This window comes from Mesitornis unicolor, unplaced genomic scaffold (assembly GCF_000695765.1).
Source record: "Mesitornis unicolor isolate BGI_N332 unplaced genomic scaffold, ASM69576v1 scaffold14398, whole genome shotgun sequence".
Lineage (NCBI taxonomy): Eukaryota > Metazoa > Chordata > Aves > Mesitornithiformes > Mesitornithidae > Mesitornis > Mesitornis unicolor.
This window is the reverse complement of record NW_010199883.1, coordinates 28,490-55,050: the sequence shown is the minus strand read 5'-3', so window position 1 is coordinate 55,050 and position 26,561 is coordinate 28,490. Positions and strand designations below refer to the sequence as shown.

Below are 26,561 nucleotides of genomic sequence, written 5' to 3'. Positions count from 1 at the left end.
AATCACAGATGCTTCCTGAGCAATAGGTCCAACTTTACCTGCCAACAACAAGACATCCATCACTCATCAGAAGGCTAGAGAGTTAAAAACTCCATTTCTGCCAGAATTATTTCCTTCTCTCTCAGCCCAGAATATTTGTGACTTAAAAATAAGTCAGAGGAATTGTTAGGCTGTGTGTTGCTATCGCTATCTGGTCCAGCTACAACAGTGGCAAGGACTGCTACTGCAATGGAAAAAATTGATACTAAGCTGTTAGTGAATAATCTGTCCATAAAAGAATCTTCTCCTCAGCTCCAAGAGCAAATGCGTAACCCCTGAAAAATGAAGAAGTACTTCAAAATACCTCAAGCGCATGGAGACTGTAGCCTCAGGTATTTATAATTTGTAGTCCTGGCTAACTTGTTTCTCTATCTTTTCAAACTCTTACAGTGCACAGGCAAGGAGTTCCACAGGCTTATCCTGCTCTGTGAGTGCATGAAAATCTAGGAATAAGACTCCTGAGAATGCAGCTAAATGTAAACAAAATATCTGCAGGGCAAGGACAACCCCAGGATTGCTGTGGGGTTAAAGATAACTGATAAATGTCTTTCAACACTGAGAAGTCCTAAAGATAATTTTTTCCAGTCTTCACTGCACAAATATTGCTCCAGCAATATTATTAAATACTAGATAGGGATCTAACCTGTGCTTTATGTTTTTGGACTTGTAAGCCAAGAAGGTGGGGCTAGGTATTCCTCTTCATGCAGTCTAACACCAGCTTGTCATCCTCCTAAAGGATGGAGGAATACACTTAACACCCCTCATATGGCTTTGAGTTACTATTTAGAAAAGGCCTCCTTCATCCACCTTTTTTGAGGATTTTCAAGGTTAATGTCTTCAGACAGACAGCCTGGAATGGAGCTGCACAGAATGATCTTGCTTGCACTGAAATCAATGGAAAATGCCCATTAACTCCATCAGTCATACTCCTGAGCAAAGCCCAAGTTGTTCTCTATCTTCACTCAGGAGGTCTCTGGTCTTTTAAAACCCGTGGCTCACTGGGAGCTCTTGCAGGAGACAAGCTGTACTTAGGAATACTGGAGAAAGCATACTGTCTATTAAAAACAGGCTGCAGCTCTACAGACACAATAACAGTTTTCAGAAGTATCTAAGGTGATGTAGAAACTTAAGTGTTATGGAAATTTTGATTTTGGAAATGAATTTTCACATTTTGGGAGACTTCATTCTTTGTAATAAGCAAAAGCAAGTCTAAAGCCCTTTGCATGCTCTCAGCAGCACAGGGTAAAACAAAACCCAAGAATGGTGGCTCATGCCTATTTCAGGGAAGACAGACTTTGGGACAAACCTCACCATGCTTTGGGTGAAATGTGGAGAGAGAAGCGGCAAGCTAAGTAATCTTGGTTGTGACATGAGCTGCCATGCAAAGTAACAAAACAGTCACGCTCAGTAAGGATCCTAAGTAAGGATCTGATTTCTTGGAATTCTCTTTGCTGACCCTGAGCTGTCCTGGCTCTTGCTGTTGTTTCAGGAGGTATGCACAGAAAACCTCAACCATCCATCAAGAAAACTGCTAACAGTTAATGTAAGCCAAAAAGCATGATCCGAATAAATAACTCCTCTTGATATTATATATACATCCTTTCCACCACCAGCACCTTCAACCAGACAAACTGCAGGTTGTGCTAATGGGAACCAAATCAGACAAGAGGAGAGTTCACATCTGGGATTCCCAAATTCCTACTCCTGTGCTGACAGTGCTGAACATCTCCTAAACAACAGTGCATGGTTTTCTGAGCAGCAGTGGAGTGGTGTCTTCCTTAAACATCAGCACTGGTCAGAGCTCTTTGTGATATTCAGAGTGGGATACTAGAATATGTCCATGAGTGCTATTCCTGGAGAGTCATTGGATGTCAGGAAATGAGCCCAATTCTTGGGAAGGGGTGACGCAGAAAAACTTGTAATTCTGCTGCAAGGACCACAAGTGGTAGTAAGAACAGCAAGTTCTAGTAAACGAGTAGCAGAGTACATTGTGGAGTTCTGAATTTTGACAGAAGGCTGCTGGACTTTCAAGTTTAGAATACTCAACACCCAGAAATCCAGTCTGTTTGTGTCAGCCTTTCAAAGGAAGACTTTCTAATCTGAGCAAAAATCTTGGCCTGTTTACATTTCAAGTCTCACTTTGCAGCTAAAACCATCAGAGGAAGCTGATCTGTAACAGAATCCTTTTTAAAAACTACTGTATTTTAATCAATCACACACACAGAGTTAGGGTGGCAACTGGCATCAGAGCCTCCATGTTGGTGCACATCCTCAGCCGGTCAGCTACCTGAGAAAGGGAGAAAGCTTATTTTGTAGCACCTGTGGATTCAAAAACAGATAACAGCTCTACAACTACTGCAGGGAGCAGGGCACAGAGGTACCCCCTAGTATCTCTAATATAACAATTCTGGATGCTGATGGATTATAAGGGGAAAGTATCCAGGTGTATGCGCTCTCTCTAGACAGCATCTCTTACTGACAGCATCAGCAACAGGAACCTGCAACAGTAAAGCCATTGCTCTGACACAGTGGGGCATTTATCTTCTTAGGCAGTATCTGAAATCAGTAGCTTTCAGCTAGCACAATATGCTTTTACAGCTGAAGAACTGACTTATCTATATCTGGCTGGAGCATGTCTCTGAGGTTTGGCACCACGCTGAGTAAGAAAGGAGGGATAAGCTGCAGCCCAGCAGTAGCCCTGGAAGAGGTATGTGAGTCACGACGTCTGAGTCACACTCTTCCCCTGCATCTTTCTGATAGAGAATCACAGCTAACAGGGCAGGGGAGGGGGCATGGAGCCTCTGTGTTCACCCGAGGGTGGAACTGACTCTACCTAAATTATGCTTGATACATATTTATTTAAACATATCCAGCAAAGGAAATTGCACACATTCTGTAAGCAACCTATGTTATTCCACACTTCACCACTCTTATTTTTAGGAACTATTTACTAATGTCTAAGCTAAACCTATTCTGGTGCATTTTAAGCTCATAAGGGACATAAAGATTAGTCTGGTCCTCTCTGCAGCAAATTAAGCTGTCTTCTCTAGACTAAACAGCCCCACTCCCATCAGTATTTCCTGGCTGACTGGAGGCCTAGAAGAACTGACTTCTTTTGCTGCTCTCTCCTGGACACCCTCCAACTTCAGCTGCTACTCTTTAGAACTGACCTTTGCCAGTAACAAATCACCATACTCTTCATAAGCCATTCCATGAACTGGCAGTGGAGGTAAAAGTTCCTCACTTGCTTTCTCTGCTGAGTGAGCAAGCCAATGCGTTGACTTGTATGCAAACTATAATCTGAATAGGTCTTATATGAAGTGTGCTGATTATCAGAAGGATAGCAATCTCCCCCCATTACCTGCCACCCACACAAGTAACTGGTGTAAACTGTAGCCACTATGTAAAGATGCAAAGAAAGAGAATACCGGAGGCAGCAGACACACAGGTCTTCATTTGCATTGTCTTGTCCTGAGAGCTCAGGCTGGAAGGCATACTCTTCTTCAGTATGTTCTCACTAGCACAGATCCCTTGCTACAAAAGGAGGAAAGAAGAAAAGAATGCAACTAAGAAACCCACTAGCCAGTGGCACTCATAAATCTCTAAACCAGACCATGGAAATGCAGCAAGAGCCAGGCAAGGCTGGCTGGGGACATCCTGCAGAGGGAGGGAGAAGGCAAGAAGGAAGACAGCTGCTACAAATAAAGGGTTATTTCACATGCAGGCAAGTTATCCTCTGTCTCTTATGGATGGGTAATTGAAGAACTTGCCCAAGCCGCACAAGAAGTCAGTGGAAAAGCCAGATCTTCGGGAGGCAGTCTCGAGAGCAGAGCAGTGAATGCAGTCAGTAGCAGTGAGGAAGCTAGCACAACTCAAAGCAGCCCTTGGGCTACATAAATGCATTCTGGGCGATAGGCAAGCCCTGAGAAGGTTCAGGCTTTAGCACTGCAAAGGCACGTGTAAGAGGATCCAGCTCTGAAACTAATCACCGTGCCAGTATAGTCCCACATGTTACTGATCACTTCCATCACTTGTCTTTCTCAATATATTTTAGAGGCCAGTCCTGAAAAATCTGTCTTTGAGTAATGCTTACAACCTGCCTCCCATGGAGATGATATTGAACAGTTTGCAAGAGCACCCAGGCAATCCGGTGCAGAATTCACACCCATGCAACATTATTTAGTACTCTACCTCCTCTTGATCCACTTTGGTCAAAGCTTTGTCTTCAGCTTTATGTTCTTTGGCAAGAGGGTGGTCCTGGAAACCCTTTCGTTTTAGTTTTGCCATGGAGACCCAAGCTGGTTCAGAGGAAGCAGTTTCCAAGTGTAAAGAGGAGACTTTTTCTACAAAAGAAACATTTCTGAAGTAAAGAAGGGATTTAGGTCAAATCAGTCTAAAGCTAGCATTTTCTGGTTTAAATCCTTCAGTATCTGTAATACCCTTTGAACACTGTGGAGATAAAATTACCTTCCCTGATGATTTTGTCCTTGGCAACAACTGTTTTTCTGTTTATTCCGGAGGTTTTGACCTGACTCTGCTTCCGTTTAAGTCAATGGCAGAGGTCCCACTGAGATCACTGTGAACTGGATTTTGCCTTTGAAAAAACATCCTTACATTGCAGACTAAACGAGTATGATGACTTTTTTTTTAATGCAGGCAGTAAAATACAGGCTGCCTTTTCACTTTTTAAATATTTTAAATTAAGTGATTGTAGAAAAAAAATAATCACACCTAATGCAACTCCTAGTTAATGTTTGAGCTGCTGCAGTATGGAAAATTAACTACAAAACAGCAGCAAGTTTTTAAAAACTGTGTTAAAAACTATATGCATAAATAGCTCATACCAGAAAGGCCCTGCAGCGATCACTCTATTGTTATGCTTGCTGGAACACGCCCTTCATTAAGATAAGTGAAGAATTTTCTTGACTGGCCAAGTCATCGAGCCAATTAAATCATGGTGCTGATGAACTCAACGCTGAACTTAGTCCTCGTCAAAAGGATTTTTATCTTTTGTTGCCACTCTGCCAAGGCTCTTATATGACCACTGTTTTCTACAATGTTTGTTTTGCCACAATAGAAATACAGCTTAAATACCTGAGGGTTTATGACCATTTTGCTTCTTTGCCACTTCTTCCAATCTTGTCTTGGGAGGATTTTTGTCTTCTAGGAGATCTGGTTTTTCAACAAATGATTTTGTGTTGACAGGAAGGCCTAGAGATGGCTTCCCAGTACCCACCAGTTTCTGATCCTCCTTGACTGAGGCAGAAGAAGCAGTGGGAACAGCTGAGGGGATCGGCTTTGGAGACTCAGCACGGCTTTCATTCTGGTATTTTAGTAAGGAAGATGTTCTCCTTAGTCTGACCCCAAATGGGTTTTCAACATTTTGTGCTTCGTGGTCAGTCCACTCCACAGAGGAATTCAAATGCAAATCACTGTACTTACAATCTCGATCAAATCTATCCGAGTTGGGTTTTGCCGATTCCTGCATGGCTGTATCAAAACATGCGTGTTCTTTTGTCACTCCTTCAAACAACTCTGGTCTAATAGGGGACGTTGGGGAACTTCTGGTATAGGAATCTTCCTTTGAATTTGAACCCCCTGAGAGAGATCTTTGCCATGCTGGTGCAATGGTAAATCTGACTGGTTTAGCAGACGCAGTCTTCGGTGGACTTTTAACATTTTCATCAGAAGACTGACTGTCTTTCACTGGTTTTCTGTGAGGTGTACTGCTTATCTGGTACTCCTTACTGTCACCACTGGAAGAGATATTACTCTTCAAGCCAGCCAGACTTGAAGAGGCAAGACAGCCAATGGAAAGTTTTTCAGAAACGTGTGATGTGTTGGCCTGCTGAGTGCCTTGGTTATCCTTCAAAAAAGAAACAGTTTCTGCTTTATAACATACTTCTGATTTACAGGGAGGTACCGAGACAGATGCAGCAGTGTCTAATTTTTTTTCTGCATTGCCTTTGGATGCCTGAAAATCCATTCTTTCACAAATTTCTGTGTGATTTCTTGTTACTGAACTGTTTTCAGGCTTCAAAACAGCCACTGTCTTGATGTCAGAAGAAGACTCTGAATCGGCTCCTGCAACCTGTGAAGTGCTTGGTGCAGTATCTGAGACAGTGTGGTTGGAATGACTCTCAATAGTACCCAAGCAGGCTTCTACTTCGCCAGTAAACACTGGATCCCCCTTTCCCTGGTTCCTGATCTTTTGGTCCACAGAAGGTACTGAGGACCTTTGTGCAACATTTACCAATATATCTATGGCCTCCGTTTCCACACCACCGCTAAACAAGTCAGCTGCTAGTATGTCTGGAAACACAACAGCTTCTCCTTCAATTTGCTGTGATTTTGGAAGTGCAGATACTTTAGTATTGGTATTTTGCTGGTGTAGTTTCAATTCAGCAGCAGACTCATCTGAACAGTACAGCACTTTTGCATTGTGGTGTTCCTTCAGGTTCATTGGAGAAGGCTCAGGTCTCAAAAGGGGTGCAACTGCTTTATAGTGATGGTCCATGTCTGGAGGCCATACATCCTCTTGCAGCAAAGCACAAGAGTCTTCTGCCACAAGTGTGGAATCACCAGAGTCACAGGCAGCATCAGTGGGACTTTTTACACCTGGCACCTCCTTAGAACTGCCTTCCTTTGCACCATATCCCACCTGGGCTGATAATCCTATATTAAGCAGAGAAGAGTGAACACATAAAGGTTACGGTTCAAGCACCATCTGTGTCAGTAATCCATTCCAGACAGGGGTCATTTAGCATGAGTTCCCCATGTCTGGCCACAGTAAGGCTGTTGAAAGCCTATTTAGAAATGGGTTGTCCAAGTGAGGAGATTAATAAAGCTCTTACTTTGAACATACCTAATCCCAGGAATGACTGAAAAACGTTGTTTGCTTAAGGTGTACCAAATCAGTTGCTGTTTAGTTCTTTTCTGTGCATACCTCTAGTTTTAAGACTGCTACCCAGGTTTCCCTTGACTTTTCTCCACGTGTATGCCTAGAAAGGCTGTCTAAAATGATCTGGAGGATTTTCTGTATTTAAACAGAACATCTCAGCATCAGGTAGCTCTGCCTCCTGCAGCTCCAGCAGGGCTGCTGAACATCTGGATAGCTCAGACGTGTCTGCACACACAGTAACTCTGATGTGCGACAGCATCAGGTCCTGAGCCTGCCCCTGTCAACAAAGTGCCAGCATTCCCACTACACTACGGCGTTACCATCAGCCAGTGCATTTGTAATGCAGCGTCAAAGAGAAAAGTCTTTGGTGCTGCTTTGGAGAAATTTAATTCGTTTTTACAATTACAGTTGTGTTACCACTGGCAATTAGCCATTGCTCAAATGATAAGGGGGTAGGTGGCAAAGGACGATCTAGTAAATACAAGCCTATTAAAGTCACTTCACACACATAACAGATATAATGCTGAGTTTAAGGTTTTTCCGAGTTTCAAGGAACTCGGATCCCCAGTCAATGACATCTAGCCAACCTTGTAGCACAGGTACTTCTGCACATGGTACTTTCACCTCATCTATTTTTCAATGCCCTCAGAGTTCACCATTTCAGCACCACTGTGTTGAGTGGAGCACATGACTTTCTCCATCACAACACTTCAGCAGCCAGGATTGGTTTTATGCTATAAAACCAAAAGTTGCCTAGTTTGAAAGGGCTTACAATCCAAGTAAGACCTGCCAGCCTTATGTAGAAGAGTCCAAGCACCCAAAGTAGCAATACGTAAGTCTTCATTACCTTCCCAATCACATTTATGCTGGCCACCCTCAAGTAATTCTGTTGAATTTCCCTTCTTTTCTGGAGTTGCAGGAAGACACGTTTCATTTTCCAGCTGTTCCACCTGACGAGGGGCAGTAAGATCTTTTAATTAAAGAATAATGCACAAAAAATGTATTTTATACACACAAATGTTTATGAATACTCAAAACATACACACAAACCTCCTATCTTGTAATTTACCAGCACTGTGGGTAATGTACTATTCCAGTTAAGAACCTACAAATCATTCATTTTTAAAATGTCAAAGGCAGCCCATTGATCTCTCTTAAACCTGAAACATTCTGGGACTGATATATTGTGAGTGAATAAGCATGTTTTTAAGACGTCACCCAAGCTACCTGGTGGCACAGAACAGAGCAAACCAGAGACATTATCATCACTTCTGAGACCTCTCCACAATCAGCTTTTCTCCTTCAGCACTGCAGTTGTACCAGCTGCAGCACAAAGACCATCCAGCAGAGATGCTGTAGGGCCCAAGTGTCCAAGAAAACCTTATTCCATATTACACTCATCCTGATTTCTCTCCTCCTTTCTCAGGTCAGGGCACTTCTAAATCCAGGACAGCTGTTCATGCATGACTCTTTGATTGAGAGGAGAATACAAAATATAGAAGCACTACTCCTTATTTCTGTCACACCCCAGCTCAACAACCTTTTCTATCTGCTGAGTTCAACTTTACATGTTTCCTGAAAGCCAGAATGAGAAGTATCTCATCCTAATTTCCCACATGCAGAGCCACATTCCTTCCCAAAGACCATCAGTCCTTCCTTTGACACACAAAGAACAAAGTTAAAGCTAATCTGAAATTGTAGAAATAGACGTAGGCTTCATTAAAACTGCAAACTAGCTTTTCAACCAACATGAATGTTTTTACAGATGTGACACACAACTTTTTTGGCGAAATAATGAAAACCTAAAGTTGCATTTTTCTTCAGCTCTCATGATACTGAAGTTCTCCAAGTACTTTTTGTTGGGCTGGTTGGTTGAAAATAGGTGATTTCACTTCTTCCGATGGAAGAACAAAAAAAGTAAAAGAATGTGAATAGGTGGGAAAAATTGAAAATATTCTTTTAGATAATAATTAAAGTTCGCATTCCCTCCTGCACAGTGATTCTTTTCCAGAAAACACATACCTGGGGGGTTTGCTGACTCTTGCTGGTAAAGCCTTTCTGTTTCCGGGGGTTTATGGCGATCCTGTGCCTGGCTGCTGAGGTGTCCAGGCAGCCGAGGGGACTGGCAGGGACGGTGAAGTCCACGGGAAGGAAGCTGCTGCCTCGCGAGCTGGGGACGCCCAGAGTGGCAGAGGACGAAGGGCTGATGGGCCTGGAGGAAGCTCCAGAAGGTATCTGTCAAACACAAACATGTCACTGTACGTTTTGCTTGGCTTCCCCACATCTCTGCAACAATTCCTTTACTAGCTCGCTCCATTTCTGAAGCCTAAAAAGGCTGTATAAATCCTCACGTTTAAATGCACACCTAAAGTCATCTCTGCACAGAGATCACACAATCCTGTGTGTTTAGCTGTGTGTCACACAAACGCAAGAAGTAACTGTCTCCACCTCTCTCACAGCAAGAGCCTCAGCTGTCCCCTTCCCAGTTCTTACCTTGAAAACCATTTGCAATAGACGTACGCACCAGCAGGAGGCACTGGTGCAGTTTATATCGCTGCCTTTTCATCCCCCATAATGAGACACACGGCAGGAATACGTCAGTGAAAAGCTACGAAAGCAGCGTGGACGCTTGCTCCTCATTATCTCTGTTTCTAAGGAAGAAATCCAGTTTGCCGGGGTTTGTTACTGCTTGGAAATGTAGACCAGACTTTCTAGAACATCTGCAAACTTCACAGACACTCCAAACTTAATTCAGTGTAACATACCTGCTATTTTGGCTTTGGCCATAAAGACAGGTAAAACACAGCCATTTAACTCTGCTTGGCATTCAGATTTTAGTTTCGTTTAAGCGTAGGATATAACACAGAATTTAAAACATGTGTGCTGATGAAGTTTTAAAGATAATGAAAGCATCTTCCCATCTGATCTACAAAAACTCTCTAGGTACGTTGCTTTATGTCTAAGGTTTAATTTTTAGTTCCTAGATCTGAAAACCCCCACACCAGAATGTATGATGACAGATGCAGACTCTTCTCATGAAAAATTTATGTATTGTGAAAGAGAAAGAAAAACGCAGCTAGTAAATAAGCTATTGTTATAATTCTACAAGATTACTGATAAACCTGTAAAGATCACTAGACCTCATAGAAATAGTAACACTGTTACTCATTTCTACACACAAGTTCTTCTGCCTTTCAATTATAAACTTAGTTGTGCTTACTTCACACAAGAACACCTGAAGCTGGTACCTGAGCTACTGCCCTACCTAAATGGCAAATTCCCTCCTCCACTGAGCACTCGGGATTCTTTGCCTCTGAGCACCGACTGACAGTGGGTACCTTCTCTCAAAGACAGTGGAACAGACACAGGATTTCCACACCAGTGCTGAAGTGCAAGATAAACTTGGCATTTGCTGGTTATTGTGCAGTTACAGGACCCTGCACAGGGAGAATCTCACAGCTACGAGGCCCATTTCCTAAAGAGTGTTTGTGCCAAAACAGTGTCCACAGCCACACAAGCTTAGACCCTGTTTTGCTTTTAGGCAGTCTGGGTTGCAGACGCCAACAAGGAAGTTAGATTTCCATCACGGCTACCCAGCAAAGGCAGGACAACGCTGGTTCATGTCTCTGTGAAGGTACTTGCTGTTCACTTCGGGTGACAGCCTCACATTCAGCTTCAGATGAGTCAGAAAGTGGGTGTCTACCAATGTGAAAGACACTGAGAAGTGACATGGGTGACACAACAGGGTTTCACACAGAGGTGACAGCAGCGTGAAACTCTTGGAAAACCCAGAGGAGCCGCACAGGACAAAGAAACGAATTAACTGTCATCTGCAGCAAGATCAACACAGCAGTAAAATGTAAACCTAATGTAAATGTTACACTGTGCGTAACTTCAGATTGCTTAAGATCAAATCCTCTTTTTCCTTTACTAAATGCACAACACTGTTAAATTGAATAACTTGTGTAGATTTCTTCATGCTTTTCACAATTTTTCTCATCTTTGGGACGAGGTTATTCGGTTTAACAACTTGTGTTCTGCTAGCTCAGATTCCGGTATTACACAAATAGTTTCAAGTGCTACTGGAAAAACCTGATGGTTATTCAGGAAAAGGTTTTTTATTTTACATAAATGTATTGGCAAGATTTCTGCTAAGTCAAACTTCCGACTAAGAAAAACATCTGGGTAAAGGAGCATACACAGTACCGTAGAGAAGCTAGCTAGATTCCTGGTGAGCTGGAGAGAAAAAAGAAGAGCCTTTAAGTGGGGAATTCTGTGCAATACAGAAGAGAGAAAAAAGGTTCTCTTCTCCCTGTCTCTGTTTCTCCCAGGAGAGGAGGTTGTAAGATTGAAAAAGCTCAAAAACTTCAGAAACGGACAGAAAAGGGTTTTTTGCACTGCAAGGAAATAATCAGTATGCAGGCTTACAAAATAGAGCATTTTAGTCAAAATATCAAATGGGACATGAGTTAATAAAAAGTACATTGAAGTAAAGATAAAATATATGCAAGAAGTTCTTAAAAATAACAACAATCCAAGTTACCAAGATCATTTGAGCCTCAAGAGATGTGTGACTAGTGGTCTAGTATGAGGGGGAGACATTGCTTTATCTTTCTATCTCTAAAGCAAAAGATCCAGGAATGACTGAGCACGAGAGTGCCTGACCTCAGCCAAGGACAGGGAAGTTGAGCTGGTCTTGCCTAAAGGTTGTTCTCTCCCCTTGAGAAGGCCGGCCAAAGAGAGAGTGAAAGGGAAAGCTTCCTTAGCAGTGGGGTCAGCACTGTTTGATGCTCAAGATGCTGCCCTGGCTGCTTAAGGCCCTCTTCATCAGGAAGAAATCTTCAAGGTACCCTGTTACCTCCCTTTTACTTGTGGGATATCTTCAATTTTACAAAGGCTTAAATTGTGTTTTCTCTGGTGAGCTCCTCAAACAGGGATTCTGTATGGAAGAATGCAAAGCTTAGGACAAAATAACCAGTAGCTGGTTTGGACCAAATAAGTATTCCCCTTTGCAGCTAAAGGACGGATTGCTTTGCTTATACAATTGCAAATGCTATCCCACAAATCAAATCAGCCCTGTTGAAGCGGTAGCTGCCTTTGTCACTGGCATTTGAAGACCTCACTGGCATAGCCGTGGTCTGACTGGTCTTTCAAACATTGTATTAATGCTGGAGAAAGGCAATATAAGCAAGCCTTGTAGGCCTGCCTTGAAAGCATGGGATTGGCAGGAACTCAACTCAGCCTCAAGCAGCAGGGACAGTCAAGGTGAAGGTCACCTAAGCGCCTCTCCAAAAATACGACCTCTAAATTTTTCTGAGCCGGCCAAGGAACAGACTGCGTTGGTCTGACAGCAGAACCTGCTGCTTCTGATGGTCACTTATCATCCTGAGAGAACTGCAAACCAACACAGACCTCTTCTGTGGAACACCTGGCATCACCAAGGGCTGATCCTGCAATTATTTTCTGTGATGAGAGAGATGCAAGGCATTGCTCACAGGCCACTGCTGACAGGAAGGTGTTGTTAAGCTATTACTGCTCTTGGGTACTGGGGCCCTGGGACCTGTAAGCACAGTTGAGGTGCTTTTCCTTGTCCAGTTTTCTGTTGTGTAACTTTACAGATTCACACTGTGTCACTGAGCTGACCATGATGTTCACACAAACCACTTACCAGGAGATTTCTGCCTTTCTTTGTTTGGTTCTTATTCAAAATTGTGAGAGGTACATTTTCAGTACCATTTGCATCACTCTGGACTGTTCATTAATTGCTTGCTAAGATACACTGTACCCAGAATAGATTTAAAAAAAGATTATTGTACTGGCTTCATACAGACGCCACACATGCTGTCTCAGGAAAGTTTATTAGCAGGAAAAGTAGCTATTTACCTGTTCATCTTCACTGTCTGTCCCGCCTAAACTCAAAGAGCTATGACGCTGAACAGGGTTGGAGGACTGTGGGATAAAATAAGTCAAGGGTAAGTCAAGGGAAGTATCACATTCAATTACCTGGGACTGGATATCCAGTGCTAATAATGAGAAAACACAAGAGGAAAGATAAAGGAAGGGTCACTGAGTCCCTGCCTCACACAGTAAGTTTCATTTGTTCATTTGGAATCTAACATGAAGCAGGGTAGCTTTATCCTGCTATGAGATACGCCATGCAGGTTGACCACAGGATGCAATACATGTTATAAAGTCATTGTGGCTTATTGTTTTAAGATCTTCAAATTCACAAATGCTCACATGCCCACCCAAGTCCAAAATCAGGACTCTGCTGTAAGATGGCAGTTCCTAAGAAAGAATATAATCCAAATCTCCCCTGAGTCTCATCAGGACCTATTCTCCTCAGACTCATAGGACTAACACTTTCCTGCCAATTCAACTAATACTGCCTTGGTTTTGAGCTATTTAACTCCAAAACCAGTAATGGTTTAAGATTCTCTTGCAGTCCCTATTATTTTTGTTCTCTTTACTAACGTTAAAACACCTTTCACTGGTGCAGGAAGCTGCCAACCTTCCCAGCTCTTTGAAGCTGGAAGACATGGGAAGGTTGTTTGCACAGTGCGAGTACCTCAGCTTGTTCTCAGTCTGGAAGTGGAAGAGTCACAGTAACACAACTCTCATCCTGAATAATGCACTTTTTACGCTTTCTGCCACAGGGACCTGCCAGTGCCCAAAGGCACTGAGAGTTGTCGTATCAACTGAACTTGTCTCCGCTTTCCCCAGTGATACAGGTCACAACTGCCCCAGCACTGGCATACATAAAAGCATAGAAAATTGTATGCAGAAGGAGTATTTGTAAGGCCACTTCCTAGGTATTCCTCACAGCGACAAGTCCACAATCCACCTAGGTAATCTGTTCAGGTTTTGACTGATCTGTAGCATCAGATTTTATCACAAGCAAGCAAAAAGGTTTTCCCATTCTCCAAGCAGATTTTATCTGTTCTGTACAGCTGGTCACTAAAGTGATGTAATGGTTATACCTTGCTTGGTGAATCTGTCAGAACTTCATGAAGTGTTGAAATTTCAGGAGGGCTCCTAGGTAAACCATCATCTTCAGAAACAGCACCTGCATCTTCCGGTTTCTTTCCAGTTATAACAAGAGGAGGTGATCCAAGTCTGATGTTCTGCTGTAACTGAAGCTGTGGTTGAAAATAAATGTAGAATATAGACTTTCAATGGCATCATTTATAGGGGACGTTTGGATACTTTTACCCCAGTTGTTCCCATTAGGCATGCAGAATCTCTCAGTTAACAGAAATAACTGAAACAATAGAGAATTTACAGAAAATAGCCATTAATATTTTATTTAGTTACATTCATCGAAGACCCATCACTAGAACTGCCTTCAGTACAAAATTACAATAAGAATCAGCTGTAATCAGTAAGGCACTGAAGACAGAAATTTCAGCATTCCAGAAAATTTATAGCAGTTTAACTCAGTTTAAATTTAAAACTTTAAAAATTCTAGATTTAAGTATTCTTTAAATAATTACACGTATCAGGATGTTCCAAATAGTCTCACAAAGAGCTGTCAGTCAGCAGTTACCAACTCCAGGTTTATGTGTTCAGCTTTCCCTCATAAAGCCCCAGATATTGAGAGTTTGTCACCACCGTCTCCCACACAAGCAGCTGATTCCCACTTTTTATACAACAACAATTTAATTCAACTTCTGGTTCACCCTCATGAATTGCGTGTTGATTTTCCCCAGCATCACATCCTGGTCCTGTCTACAGCAAGAACGATGACAGTAGCCAGGAACAACTTTGTAAAGAATGGGGACTCTTTTCCAATATTGCATAAAAGAATGCTCTGGCAGGCCCTGACCCTAGAAAAATAAAGCAAAGTCTGCAACCTCACAAGCAGCCAGATGTTCCCTCAAACTGAAAGAGTTCAGATGTCAGGAAACACCATTACTAAAATTCTTGGCATAAGTCCTTCGGCTGTGTCAAAGCTGGAACAGAAACAAGGTCTGTACAGAAACTTTGTCCTTCAACTAAAAACGCCCCAACTGAATATTCCCAGGATAAATGAGCAGATCCGTTTTTCTCCGTTTCTTTGCTCATTAAACCAGAATGAGAAATTCTAGGCCTAACTCTGTGCTCCTCTGTAAACTATCTGTTCATTTTTATGTCTGTAAAATATATCTAAATAGCCGCCATTCTTATTCAGCAAGATTCACTTGGAATGTAATTCCTATGGATCTGACAGCTATACAGGGTAGCACATTCGTCAGCCTTTAACCTACCAGTCCCCCAGTTCAAACACCTTTCTTGCCCTCTTACCCACAACAATCCAAGAAGTATCACCAATATGATCTGCAAAGCAGGACTGATAACAAACTGCACAGAGATTGCAATATATGGGCAAAACAAGTAAAACATACAATATACCTGTGCACTTCATGGGAAGGAAAATACAGAAAGTCAGTTTTGCTTCTCTCTCTTCTCACAGCTTACCATCTTTGATTTATTAAAATTATTATATGCAGACAGCAAGTGTTGTGGGGGAAACTCTGAATTCTACTGGTAGAAGTTCATTTACATTGCTAAGAAAACAACAGCTTTTATTAGTGCTTGGCTTTTATTCTGACAAGAGTCAAGCTCACAGACACAGGCTGTCCTTTATGGCTACAAAAACAGTGCTGGCAGTATTACATTACCATGCAGGATGATGCGCGGATGAAGAGAGGGCGCAGCGGGCTGGAGATAGCATGAAAAGAGCTTTCTTCCTCCCCAACAAAGTTCTGTCATGTATAAACATGATTTCTTGTGCTGCTCCTATTGTTATGCAAAAAATACTCTACACTGAAGGTGAGCCTATTTTGCAGTCTTACGGAGGAACAAACCCCTCTGTGCATCTTCTCTTACTTAAAGCGTGACGCAATTGTGTTTGGCAACGTGAAGCTCACACTGAGGAAAAGAAGCACTTCAGTGGCCTTTGGCTGCCTTATCAACAGTTTGTTTTCAGTCTCTGGAAAAACACTAAACTTTTATCTCAGTGCTCTGAGCTGGGCAGTTATTTGAATGCAATTAATGTTACCAACAGTTGATAAGGGAGCTGTCAAGGAAGGTTCAGTATGTGCCTTGGAAGAAGGAAATGACCTAGCAGAGTACAGGATCCTTTTCTGGCAGAGATAAGAAGAATAATGACAAATAAAGCTGCCACTAAGAGTGCCCTGACATATCCATCATCCCACATACTTACGCAGCCGCTGGTATGTACAGTGAAAACATCATAGCCAGAATTACAAAAAAGAATAACATCTAAAGAATATATAAAGAGTAACAGTGTAAGGGACACGGCGCAGTTTAAGTGAATGGCCTTACCCGAAGGCAGGAGGTATGATGTAAAGAATGGGGATCCCATTGGAAGAGGACATGGTCATTAAGGAAGGTTTGCAAGAGTCTGTGAACTGGATTCATGTCACCCACACAGATGGGGTGCAATCTTGATGCTGAAGCATCAGGACTGCTCAGAGATGCAGCTTCCAAGAGGCAGAACAGATCCCAAAGGAGTAAATCTGGCTTTGGGCACTTCAGTCAACAAAGTCCTAAGGCACGCAGCAAAGGAATCAAGCAACAGAGTTTCCTAGGAGACAGCTAACACAAAGCAGCACCATGAATGAGGGGGTGATGTTCTCACCTGCAAAGTTTTCACTCTTCCAGGTATGTTTTCCTCAGACAGCATGTCACCTGCCTCATGTCCTGGTGCAGACTCAAAAATGAAGACACTGTCATGGGACAAGGCCTTGTTTCCCATGCTTCCTTTGGGCCTGGGAAGGAAGGAAGAGTGGTCAGTGCACTGGGTACAGCCCTCCAATACTTCCTTGCACTGCTTCAGTGGGGCAGAGGGATCACAACCAGGCCAGGGTGGGATGCTTCTCACTTAACTTTAGGTATCTGCACGTTAGCTGTCTAAGGTAGTCACTGCTAGCTCCTTTTACACTCAGAGGGGAGGAAGACGCACATTTTAGGATGCTGACTGACCACATGTGTCCCTTTTCAGATGTACTCAGCATCTGCAGTGAGCACAGGCTAGTCTCTGCGGACTACAGAGAGAGCCCAGGGTGATTAGATCAGATGCTGAGATTTAGCTGGATGCAGGCCACCCTCAGAGATGTCTACAGTGCAGAAGGGGTCACAGGAGCCCCCTGCCCTCCTTTGGTGGCAACGTGCCCAGCATGAGACATTCAGGACACAACTTTCGCAGCCTGGTCATACCTACCAAAGATTGTGGATTATTTTTCCCCTTCTTGAAAATGCAGGTGCTACGCTAACAAAGTTGATTCAAATCCTGTCAAGTTCAGCAATAAAAGCAGTTCTGTTCACCTGTATCACGAACACCCAAGCATAGTAAAAACTGTAGATGGGACAAATGTCCATAGCCGCAGTTACGTACCTATCCACAGCCAAGTTAATCAGATGAGACACTCTTGCTCGCTGGGTGTTCAGCCCAGTGAAGCACAGACAAGTTCCCACAACAGCTGTTAACGGAGTTGTAATCAACTGAGATTGATTGGGCTGGGGCTATTAGGCTGAGCAGGGCAAATTTTGCACTTGGATGGCATGACAAAGAAGGCTCCAAATCTTTTACTGACTGAGTGCCACCAGCATAGGCAAGCACTGTCTGTACATTACTTGTCCTGAAGACCACAAAGATGGCCTCTAGCAGTATTTCATTCTAGCACTTAGCTGGAAAACAACAGAGAATACTCTCATGTTGTTGGCTGCCAGCCTTGTAAGCCAGAAGTTACAAGGATTCCTTGGCTCAGCTGCCATGCAGGCAATGCTCACTGCCCCTGAAAGATTGACTCTGGGTGACAGTGGATGATTAGGAACAGAATTTGGGAAAGGAAAAATCCAGTAATTCTAATGCTCTTCTGCAGTAAATAAAGTATAATAGGTCTCTGTTATTTGCCTTAGGCCTCTATTTCGAAGAAAGCCCTAAAAGACTGAGCTTTCATAAACTAAATATACCATGTAAAAAAAATTTCAAGCAAATTACACTTTTTCCCCCCCTCCTGCAACTCCCTTTACATCTCTGAAGACAACATCTCCTTTGTCTGCTTGATTAACCCTCCTATAGCCCCAGAGGTGTAGCCAACCACTACACAGTTATGCTGAGTCTCACAGTGGGGCAAAATAATCTTGCTCTATGTTTAAGCCATGGTCCAAGACAATCTGAGCTCTTTCATAGCACAGCTCAGAGTTTGGGCTTCTTCTCTTTGTATGTAATAACAGTTAATGTCTGCATTACTTTTTAGGTAAGCAGTTCTCCACACAAGTAAGCACTTGCCTTATTTCATCACTGAAGTGAATGAAGCCATCCCATCTTTTTGTGTTTGATTTTAGAGTTCTTTTCACAGTGAAATACACTCTATGTGGGCAAGACATAATTTTACTGCACTCAGAAAGACAATGTCATTAAACTTTCATTTACTCCAATGTATATTCACTAATAGTTGACATTTCATTTACTGCAAAGAATGCACGTGCATTAGGATGCATTAGCCTTTTTTATTTGGAGATTTCTTCACTTCCTTGACTTGGAATTCTTTAGCAGTAAGAGCTGAGGTTTCCTTGTTCTTGAAACTGCCAGTACAAGTTTCTTCCTTTCTCTCTTTGCATATGCATCATATGCTTTTGCAAGACAATCACTATACTTTCTTCTGGCAGTCACAAAAAGAACGTTGGATTAAAGATAGCATTAACTGCAGCCTTAGTACAGATGAATCTCCTCCATGCAAATATACGATCATGCATAACTCCAGGCAGTGTATTTACACTTGTGCTGAAGTTCAAGATGCAGTGTTAGCTAAACCCCCAGATGCTTGAGCCAACAGATCTCCACACTGATTTCCCTATACAAATGCTCAGTTAATTCATGTGTATCCACATTCGAGCTGCCATGACAGAGGAAATTATGGGACTCTGTGGCCAGCAATAAAGCCACTCCTAAACTTATCATGGCCTGTGATATCTCCTACTTCTTATTGCTGCAACACCACTCCCTTTCTCAGTGCTCGAGGTGGAGAGAAGGAAGGTGAAACAATTCCTTCAGGCAGCCGCTCCCTCAAAAACAGCGGCAGCCTGCCAAAAGAGTGTGTTCATCACAAAGCCCAGGACAATTTTACATATCATCTCAGGAGTTGTTCCTGCTCAAAGCTTTTTAACTGGAATAAGACTATTTGGGACCCAATTTTCCTCTATCCTCTGTTATCCTTTCGATGATACAGAAGTCATCCACATCACATGCTTTGACTTTGCCATCAAGGCTTTTTCATTTCTATTCAAAACTCACGCCCCTTGGAAGATAAAGAGGCAGTGGGACATAATGCCCCCTCCCCTCAGAGATGTCAAATCCCATTGATTCCCTGCAGCCCCTTGACATCCAGGCTCACCCCTTTCTCTGTTACAATAAACATTTGGCACGTCTGGGGGTTTGGTCTCTGGTTAATATTCAGAAAAGTTAAACTTTGAAAAGATTACATGGTATTAAAAAAAAGGAAGAAAAAAGAAAGAAAACCAGTGCTGCTGCCTCAAGAACAAACAGCACCATTGTTCTAGGATTGGTTTTGATATTCTGCATGCCAGAAATTGTAAAGCTCAGGGCCCTGCTATAAGCCCTTCACAAGCTGTATTTCCACAGGCTTTCAGGATCAGGTCTTCCAAAGGGTTGGGTTGTTCAGTCTCTCTAGATACTTACAAAGCACACTTTTGCCATGCAGGGTCTGGATGTGATAGGATTTTCAAACAGCACAAACATACTCTCTAACATTTTTGAATAGTCCATCCAATTCTATCGGTAAGGGAAAAAAGCAGAAGGGTTTTACTCACTTTCTGGTCTCTGATCTTGCAAAACAGTTCATGATCACTGGAGGACAGTGCTGAGATAAACAGCAATTGGACTTGAACTACTTGGTCAAGGGCAAGACAAAGAGTTGGCACCCACACTGTCTCTGGAGCAGACAGCCAGTTTTAAACCAGATCCCTCCTCTGGGCTGATGGGGTAATCTCAGCTGTTCCTAAGATGGGACTGGCTTAGCTGAGTCATTCTAATTCCCCTTACCTCAAGGGACTGGTTGTGTGGTCACTTACTCCGTTACTGTTATGCTAACAAACAAAAAAAAGAGATTGTTGTTTCATTCCCAGATCATTTCCATGATGCAGATGCATAAACACAACAGAGACAGTGGGGAAAGGTGAGGCAGGGAGGCACGAGCATCCATGAGAAAGTAACGTCTATAAGCTGCTCCACCACAAGAAATGCAGTGTCCAGCAGCACCAAATGCCTTATTTGACGGTACAAAGCACGTGGTAGCAATGCTGACTTCAGCATGTCCCACTCTATTCATGCCCTCTGCTAGTGACACATCCATGCAGTGTTCCCTCCAACAAAACGCTGCAAACCATAGGATGTGGCCGGTTTTTTGACACACTTAGTTAGGCTGCAGCTCCACAATATAGGATGTGGCCGGTTTTTTGACACACTTAGGCTGCAGCTCCACAACCCAAGGCCTAGGGTAATGCAAAGAGCAGCCTGGCTGAGTAGCTCATAGGGGAGTATGAGGAGGGTGGGGAGTGGAAAAACAGCCAAATTACAGGTTGTCAGACACTGATCCATGACACCTCTGGCGAGAGACTTGACCGTGTTCAGAGGGTTGCCCCACCGCAGATTCAGTCAGAGCCATGCAATGGCAGTGTTGTGTAGCTCGAAGGTCTAAGGTTATCAGTGAAGCAGTCTTGGCAGTGCAAGCTAATAGCTTGTGTTACACTAACTGAAAAAATGGGACACGTTTTTGAACTCACATCATCAGGGATCAGAGAATTGCTCCGGACACACCTTAAGGACTTGCAAACCTCACTCACATGCACTGCCCTTCAGGAGTAGCTGACACACAACTAGAGGCCTTCAGTTGTTATCTGTACCTAAATGGCTATGTAAGAAAGGCAAAGCAGCAATCCCATACCGGTAATACACCAAAAACACTTCTTTCCCTTTACCCCAGCCATGATGGAGGGCCCCATTTATGCTAAAAAATAGCAACTCAACTTTGCACGTATTCTCTCTACTAGCAGTACTCCATCATCATCCTCTTGCAAAGCTGCTGCTGATCAGACTTTCCAGGACAGATTTCAAACTCTAAAACCAACGAAAACAATCTGGGCTATCTGCAGTTTTAGACTAAGAGGTTGGATCACCCCTCCAAAGAAAGAGGAAATTCCTGGGATTCCTTCTCAGCATTAGGGCTTGTTTTGCACAAACTTGGACAGAGGCTGCTCCTTAGGGGCCAACTCATGCTTTCATCCTACTGCTGTATGAGGTCCGTTTTTATTTCTTTATTTTCCTTCCCCAGCAGCTTACCCAGCCTCCTTCGGTGAATGAAGTGCAGTAGTGTCGAGCACAGAGACGCTGACATCGCTGCTGGACTGGCTAGGTTTTAAATTACTCTCCCCCCTGGGAGGTGGAGGCTCTTTCCTTTTCTTCTTGGCAAAGAAGTTCTTGAAAGTCTGAAATTTGGATTTTTTCTTTCCTGCAACATGAGAAAAATGAAAATTTATGGAAGTTGGAGGTTTTGCCTACCTTGGAGAATGTTATCTCTTAAATTCTGGAGGAAGCCTCAAAGCCAGAGCAGCCCATTCAGCTTTAGTTGGCTCCTCTGTAAATAATTCAGTGCTGGAGTCCAGTGAAAGGCGAAGCTGCAGTTCTTACATCTGCTGCCTATAAAGCAACACCAGCATTAACCTGACAATAGTGGTCCTGCTTACGTTCCACTTTATGAAAAATGCACTTTATACAGAGAATACATCTATCTACAACTGAGCAGTGATCATGCCAATCTTACTTGATATATTTTTTAAAAACCCCAACTGTGTCCATGCCTTCAACTCTTATTCTTTACTTAGCTCAGTTTAGTTCTGTTTTTATTTACTCAGTTCTGTAAGACAACACCTGAAGGATATTCAACATCTGGCAACAAGACTGAAACCGGCAAAAGAATTTATGACTTCAAAACCAAAATATCTGTTTCCACATTAAACCAGTGACTCAAAATAAAATCAGTAACTGCTCCAAAGACAATGGAGCAAACTTAAATTAAGACACTGCAGGACATGAAACCCCCAAACACAGCAGCCCTAAGAACACACTGGAAAACTGTTAACCTGATTTCAGATTTTCCACTGTTCAAATGAAAAGAAATACAATAAGAATAAAATAAACCATATGAAACACTTTTAAAGTTTTTATTAAGCTAAGACACTTTCACATTATTATTTATATTTCAGGACAAGTGGTGCATTTTGGCACTGACCCTTACATTGAGGGGTCAGTTCAGAGTGGTTTGGGCCAAACTATTGTACTGCAACCCCTGTGATTGACTTAAATACTCATGCAGAGCAATAACATCATTGCATATCTGAGCCAAATTCATTCTTCAATTAATACTTTACAGCAGTTTGCATAATAAACGCCCGCAGCTGGGGGAGTCCTTCATAAGCAAGGCATTATTTTCAACACAATTATTGTCTTCTCCCAGCGATGATTTGGTGGGCGCTGCTCTGCCCCAACGCGTGCCCTGTACGTGCAGGGATCTCTGCCAACAGCCTTATCTGGGCTGAAGCTGAGCCCCGGCACAGCTGCGTCAGACAGAAGCCACTCTGAGAAACAAACAATGGTGCTGAGATCTACTCACGCTGTCTCCTCCCTGCTGTCCAGACCAGTGCCAGCACCACGCGTCAGGACGTACAAGGACGCTGCTACGCTGTCCAGCAGGGATCGATGAAACGGCTGCACCTCTCTGCAGAGCAGGGAAGACCTGCACTTTGCTTTTCAAGTGACTTGGGCTGTCACAGAGATCCAATTATCTTTCAACCCATGTAAGGCAAAACAATCAGTGGAGTCTCACTCATCTAAATAATCATGAGATGTGGGGCTTCTATGGAGGGTTTATCAGTGAAAACCTTTTTAATGTTCCACATCAGGCAGTAAGTGAATGAGACAGTCACAGACAACATACAGGTTATACTGCCTGCCCCAGCTACAGAGCTGACCTCAGTGCTTTTGGATTTGTTAAGGCTTTCACAGGGCTCGTTGAGTTTCACGCTGCACTCATAGCAAGAACTGGTAAGAGAAGACAGGTCACACAGCAGCCGGATGACTGTGGTGCCTCTCACACAAAACAAGCATGTTGAGAGCCCTTTAGAGAGTCTTTGGAAATACCTCCCTGCCATTACTGCCATTCACACCAGCAATTAGACAACATACACGGTATTCTCCCAGGAAGTCTGTCGAAACTGAGTTTGTTTATTTTAGATGAGCAAAACAAAAGATTAAAAAGTTTCATGAAAGCAGTGTCCCAGAATTATCAGTCCCGTGACGGCAGCTAACACAGCCCAAGCACCCAAAGAACGAAATGGCAGACTTTGCTACATGCAGACAGCTCTGCAACTTAACGGCAAGGACGTAGTCACGTTCACTGGTCAGCTGGCAGCGGTACCAACAGAAAGCAAGTTTGATTCTAGTGCAAGTATTGCTATTGAGCTTAATTAGATGTTGGCATTTCCAGCGAACCAGGGGAACGTTTAAAAAAATAAAACAAAGCACCACAACACACACCAAAAAAGTGCTCCTAGGGACATTTAAGAGAAACAGACATAGGTCCTACCACAAATGACAACACTGCCAAGGTACCACTGCAAACACTCGACTGGATCAGCAGTGGTGCTAACTTCAGAACGGAGCCCATGGAAAAGATCTGCAAACGCTGCCAACGAGTAACCTCGGCTGGCAGGGGACAGCACTGGGGAACTGCTGTGCAACAGGGTCCTCTGATGCAGACACACCAGCAACTTCAGCACCTTCTCCAGCCTCTAATTTATGACTGATGTGCAGGGCACATCCCCTCCAGCCATAACTCCTCTTCAGCCATGCTCTACTCAGCTGCATGCCTTCGGGTGTTTCAGATGAATGAGAAAGCAGTAAATTTCCCTGAAGCTTCAGGAGACGGGCACTTACCATATTATTACACAAAAGAAAGGATAAATCACTACTCGACACTTAGTGCTGCATGCAGATGAAAACCGTGGGGCTGCCCTCTGCAAGAGCACTTGGCAATAAAGATACAGCTCGGAAAGAGGGTGCTCAGATTAGTTTCCTGCTGTGAACTCTTGGCGCTGGTGTCGCACACGTTAAAAGGATGCCACATTCAGTTTAAAGGTGCCTACACTTCCGTGCACTGTGAAGTCCAAGATATCACTAAATTGGTAGAATGCTCCATGATACTTGAACTAACAATATACACGAGGATCTCATTGCTTAAAATGGAAAAAACCCATTGCATAACAAAAATCCTGTCAAAGCAAGGAGAGAAAACCCAGGCCCAGACAATTATGCATATTTCCCCTTCACCCACTGATGAATAATGACTCATGATTTTTGAATTCTCAATCTTCAACGTTATGGCATTAAAAATAAAATACTAAATCGAAAAGCTACTGCCCTTAAAAGCAAAAGCCTTCCCAAAAATTAGTTGGATTTAGCCCACTGTAACAGGAAAGGAGCAGGAGCGAGCATTTGGCTTTTTCTGTAAGGTTTGCTTATTCTGTTTTTTCCTGTTTGTGTATGCCTAGTTCATTGTTTCTCCTGTGTACACACAGAACCAACACATCTTTCTGCTCTTTGCATGGTTCTTCCCTATAACAAGATTTAAGAAAAAAAGATGCTTTTTCCAGTGCAAAATTTAGAATATAAAAAGCATAGGCGACATCTGATGAGCTCAATGATCATATTTCAATTAAACAGATAATTTTGTTCTATGCTCTCTGACTTCCTAAGCAGCATTCAGGATGCGTTTTCCTTTTTTTTTGCTCAAATCCAAGGACTCGATACTTTCACCATTAAAAACACACGATAAGAAAAAATCCCACAGACAAGATTCTCAGAAAATACAATGATTCTAGCTTCATTAAAAATACCTGGTACTGCCAGACAGGCAATAAAATACTGGAATTAAGTCGGGCTAACAGTGGGTGCTGACAGCTTTTTGACAGTGACTGGTTACTACCACAGAGAAGGAGCAGCGTGCGCTGGAAGCCATACACTACTAGTCAGACAAAAAGGGAAACCTCAAGAAATTAATCTAATTGACTAGACCATGAGGGCTGGGGATTTTAGCCTCCTAGAGCTTACATCACAAGCCAATTAAAGCTCTGAAGAGGAATAGGTGAGGCAATCCTACATCACATGGGAACTAAACAAAAGATCCTAAAATGGTTTACTCCTGGTGGTTTTAGAGCCAACACATAAGACAGCAAGCCATCTGCTGCCCTCTGGGTCAGAATTTGATCCTCTTTCTGAATCTTCCAGTGAACTCAAGTACCGAATTTGCATGCGTGTGTTTCACACAGGTTCACCAGTGTGTCACAGATAGCACGTGTGTGATTACCTAGATTGTAAATTTAAGAACCGTCCATCATTACACTTTCTTCATCCATCTCTGCCTGCCATGCAAAGTTCAACTAACAGTCACTTTGCCGTTGCTCCTCTCTTCTACCAATACTCTAATGGTGGCAAATGTATTTCTAAAGGATAAAGCAAGATGACCTTGAAACACGAACATTCAGGACGATTGCGAGACATTAGCCAAAGAAAAGAAATAAAAAAATCAAACGATACGACAGCCACTCTCCTGAAATGCCTCAGCCACGGTGCTATTCTTTGTAGTCACTCATCTCCTCAAGAATAATCCGAACACTGTCAAAGGGAATTTCCTTTAAGACAACTCTTAGTTGTAAGATATTTTCCTTTCTCACCTATAATTGCATTTCCTTGTGGCTGTTTGCATCAGGCCATACCACTAGATTAAAGAATAAGTAACAAGCGGTTGTCTGTGGCCAGAAGCAGAGACTGGGGCTGCAGTGGGGCTACTGATGCAGCCCCACAGCCAGAGACTGGCCAACAGGCTCAGCTCCCAGCTCTGTAGGATGCGCCAAGGCAGGCACGACAATCAGCCCTTCAAGCTCTAACGTCCTGTTTTTGAAAATCCAAGCCAGAATCAGGAAAGAATATCCTCCATCAGGCTATAATCCTCCAGTACTGCACATGAAAAGATCCTTCCCATAATATTGTCAGCTGACAAAGCCACATCAGGTCTTTTTACACTACAGAAAAACAAAAGAGCACCACAAAACAAGTCATTACAGACCCCCCGACCCGAAGAAAACAAACCTTGACTTCCAAATCAGCTATACTTCAGGAGAACAACTGCTTACCTGTGCACTCTTCAACTGTCTCTCCTGTTTCAGGTGACTGTGTGACCTCTGTTGGCCCTGTAGCCATGATGTAGTCACTGAAACACAGATGAAAGCATCAGTTAGACCTTAGTCCACCTTCCCAGCAGAACACGGTCCCACCCAGCGTGAAGAAAGAACACGGCTTGATCCTTTCTGAAACCGCGTCTCCAAATGCTTATCACAAACATGGCTTGCACGCTTTTTTGCACTTCAGCCACAGAACTTCTCATTTTCCAGTAACACTTATTTCTCCAGCCAAAACTAAGAAAGCAGTCTAATTTCTTGCCAGTACCTCTCTCTTTTTAAGAAAGCGGGATCAAATTTTGCA

At 43.0% G+C, this 26,561-nt stretch overlaps 1 protein-coding gene across 1 annotated transcript in view; it reads right to left on the bottom strand.

Moving 5' to 3' along the window:
• Positions 1–26,279, bottom strand: part of LOC104544653 — a 26,407-nt gene extending 128 nt beyond the window's left edge. Inside the window, exons 1-10 of the mRNA XM_010189577.1 lie at positions 26,213–26,279; positions 21,306–21,474; positions 16,584–16,713; positions 13,921–14,079; positions 12,824–12,889; positions 8,963–9,175; positions 7,788–7,890; positions 5,151–6,714; positions 4,231–4,348; positions 3,468–3,573 (exon numbers count right to left, since the gene is read on the bottom strand). Coding sequence (XP_010187879.1) covers positions 3,468–3,573; positions 4,231–4,348; positions 5,151–6,714; positions 7,788–7,890; positions 8,963–9,175; positions 12,824–12,889; positions 13,921–14,079; positions 16,584–16,713; positions 21,306–21,474; positions 26,213–26,279 — 2,695 coding nt within the window. The remainder of the gene's footprint in view (positions 1–3,467; positions 3,574–4,230; positions 4,349–5,150; positions 6,715–7,787; positions 7,891–8,962; positions 9,176–12,823; positions 12,890–13,920; positions 14,080–16,583; positions 16,714–21,305; positions 21,475–26,212) is intronic.
• Between the last annotated feature and the right edge of the window lie 282 nt (positions 26,280–26,561).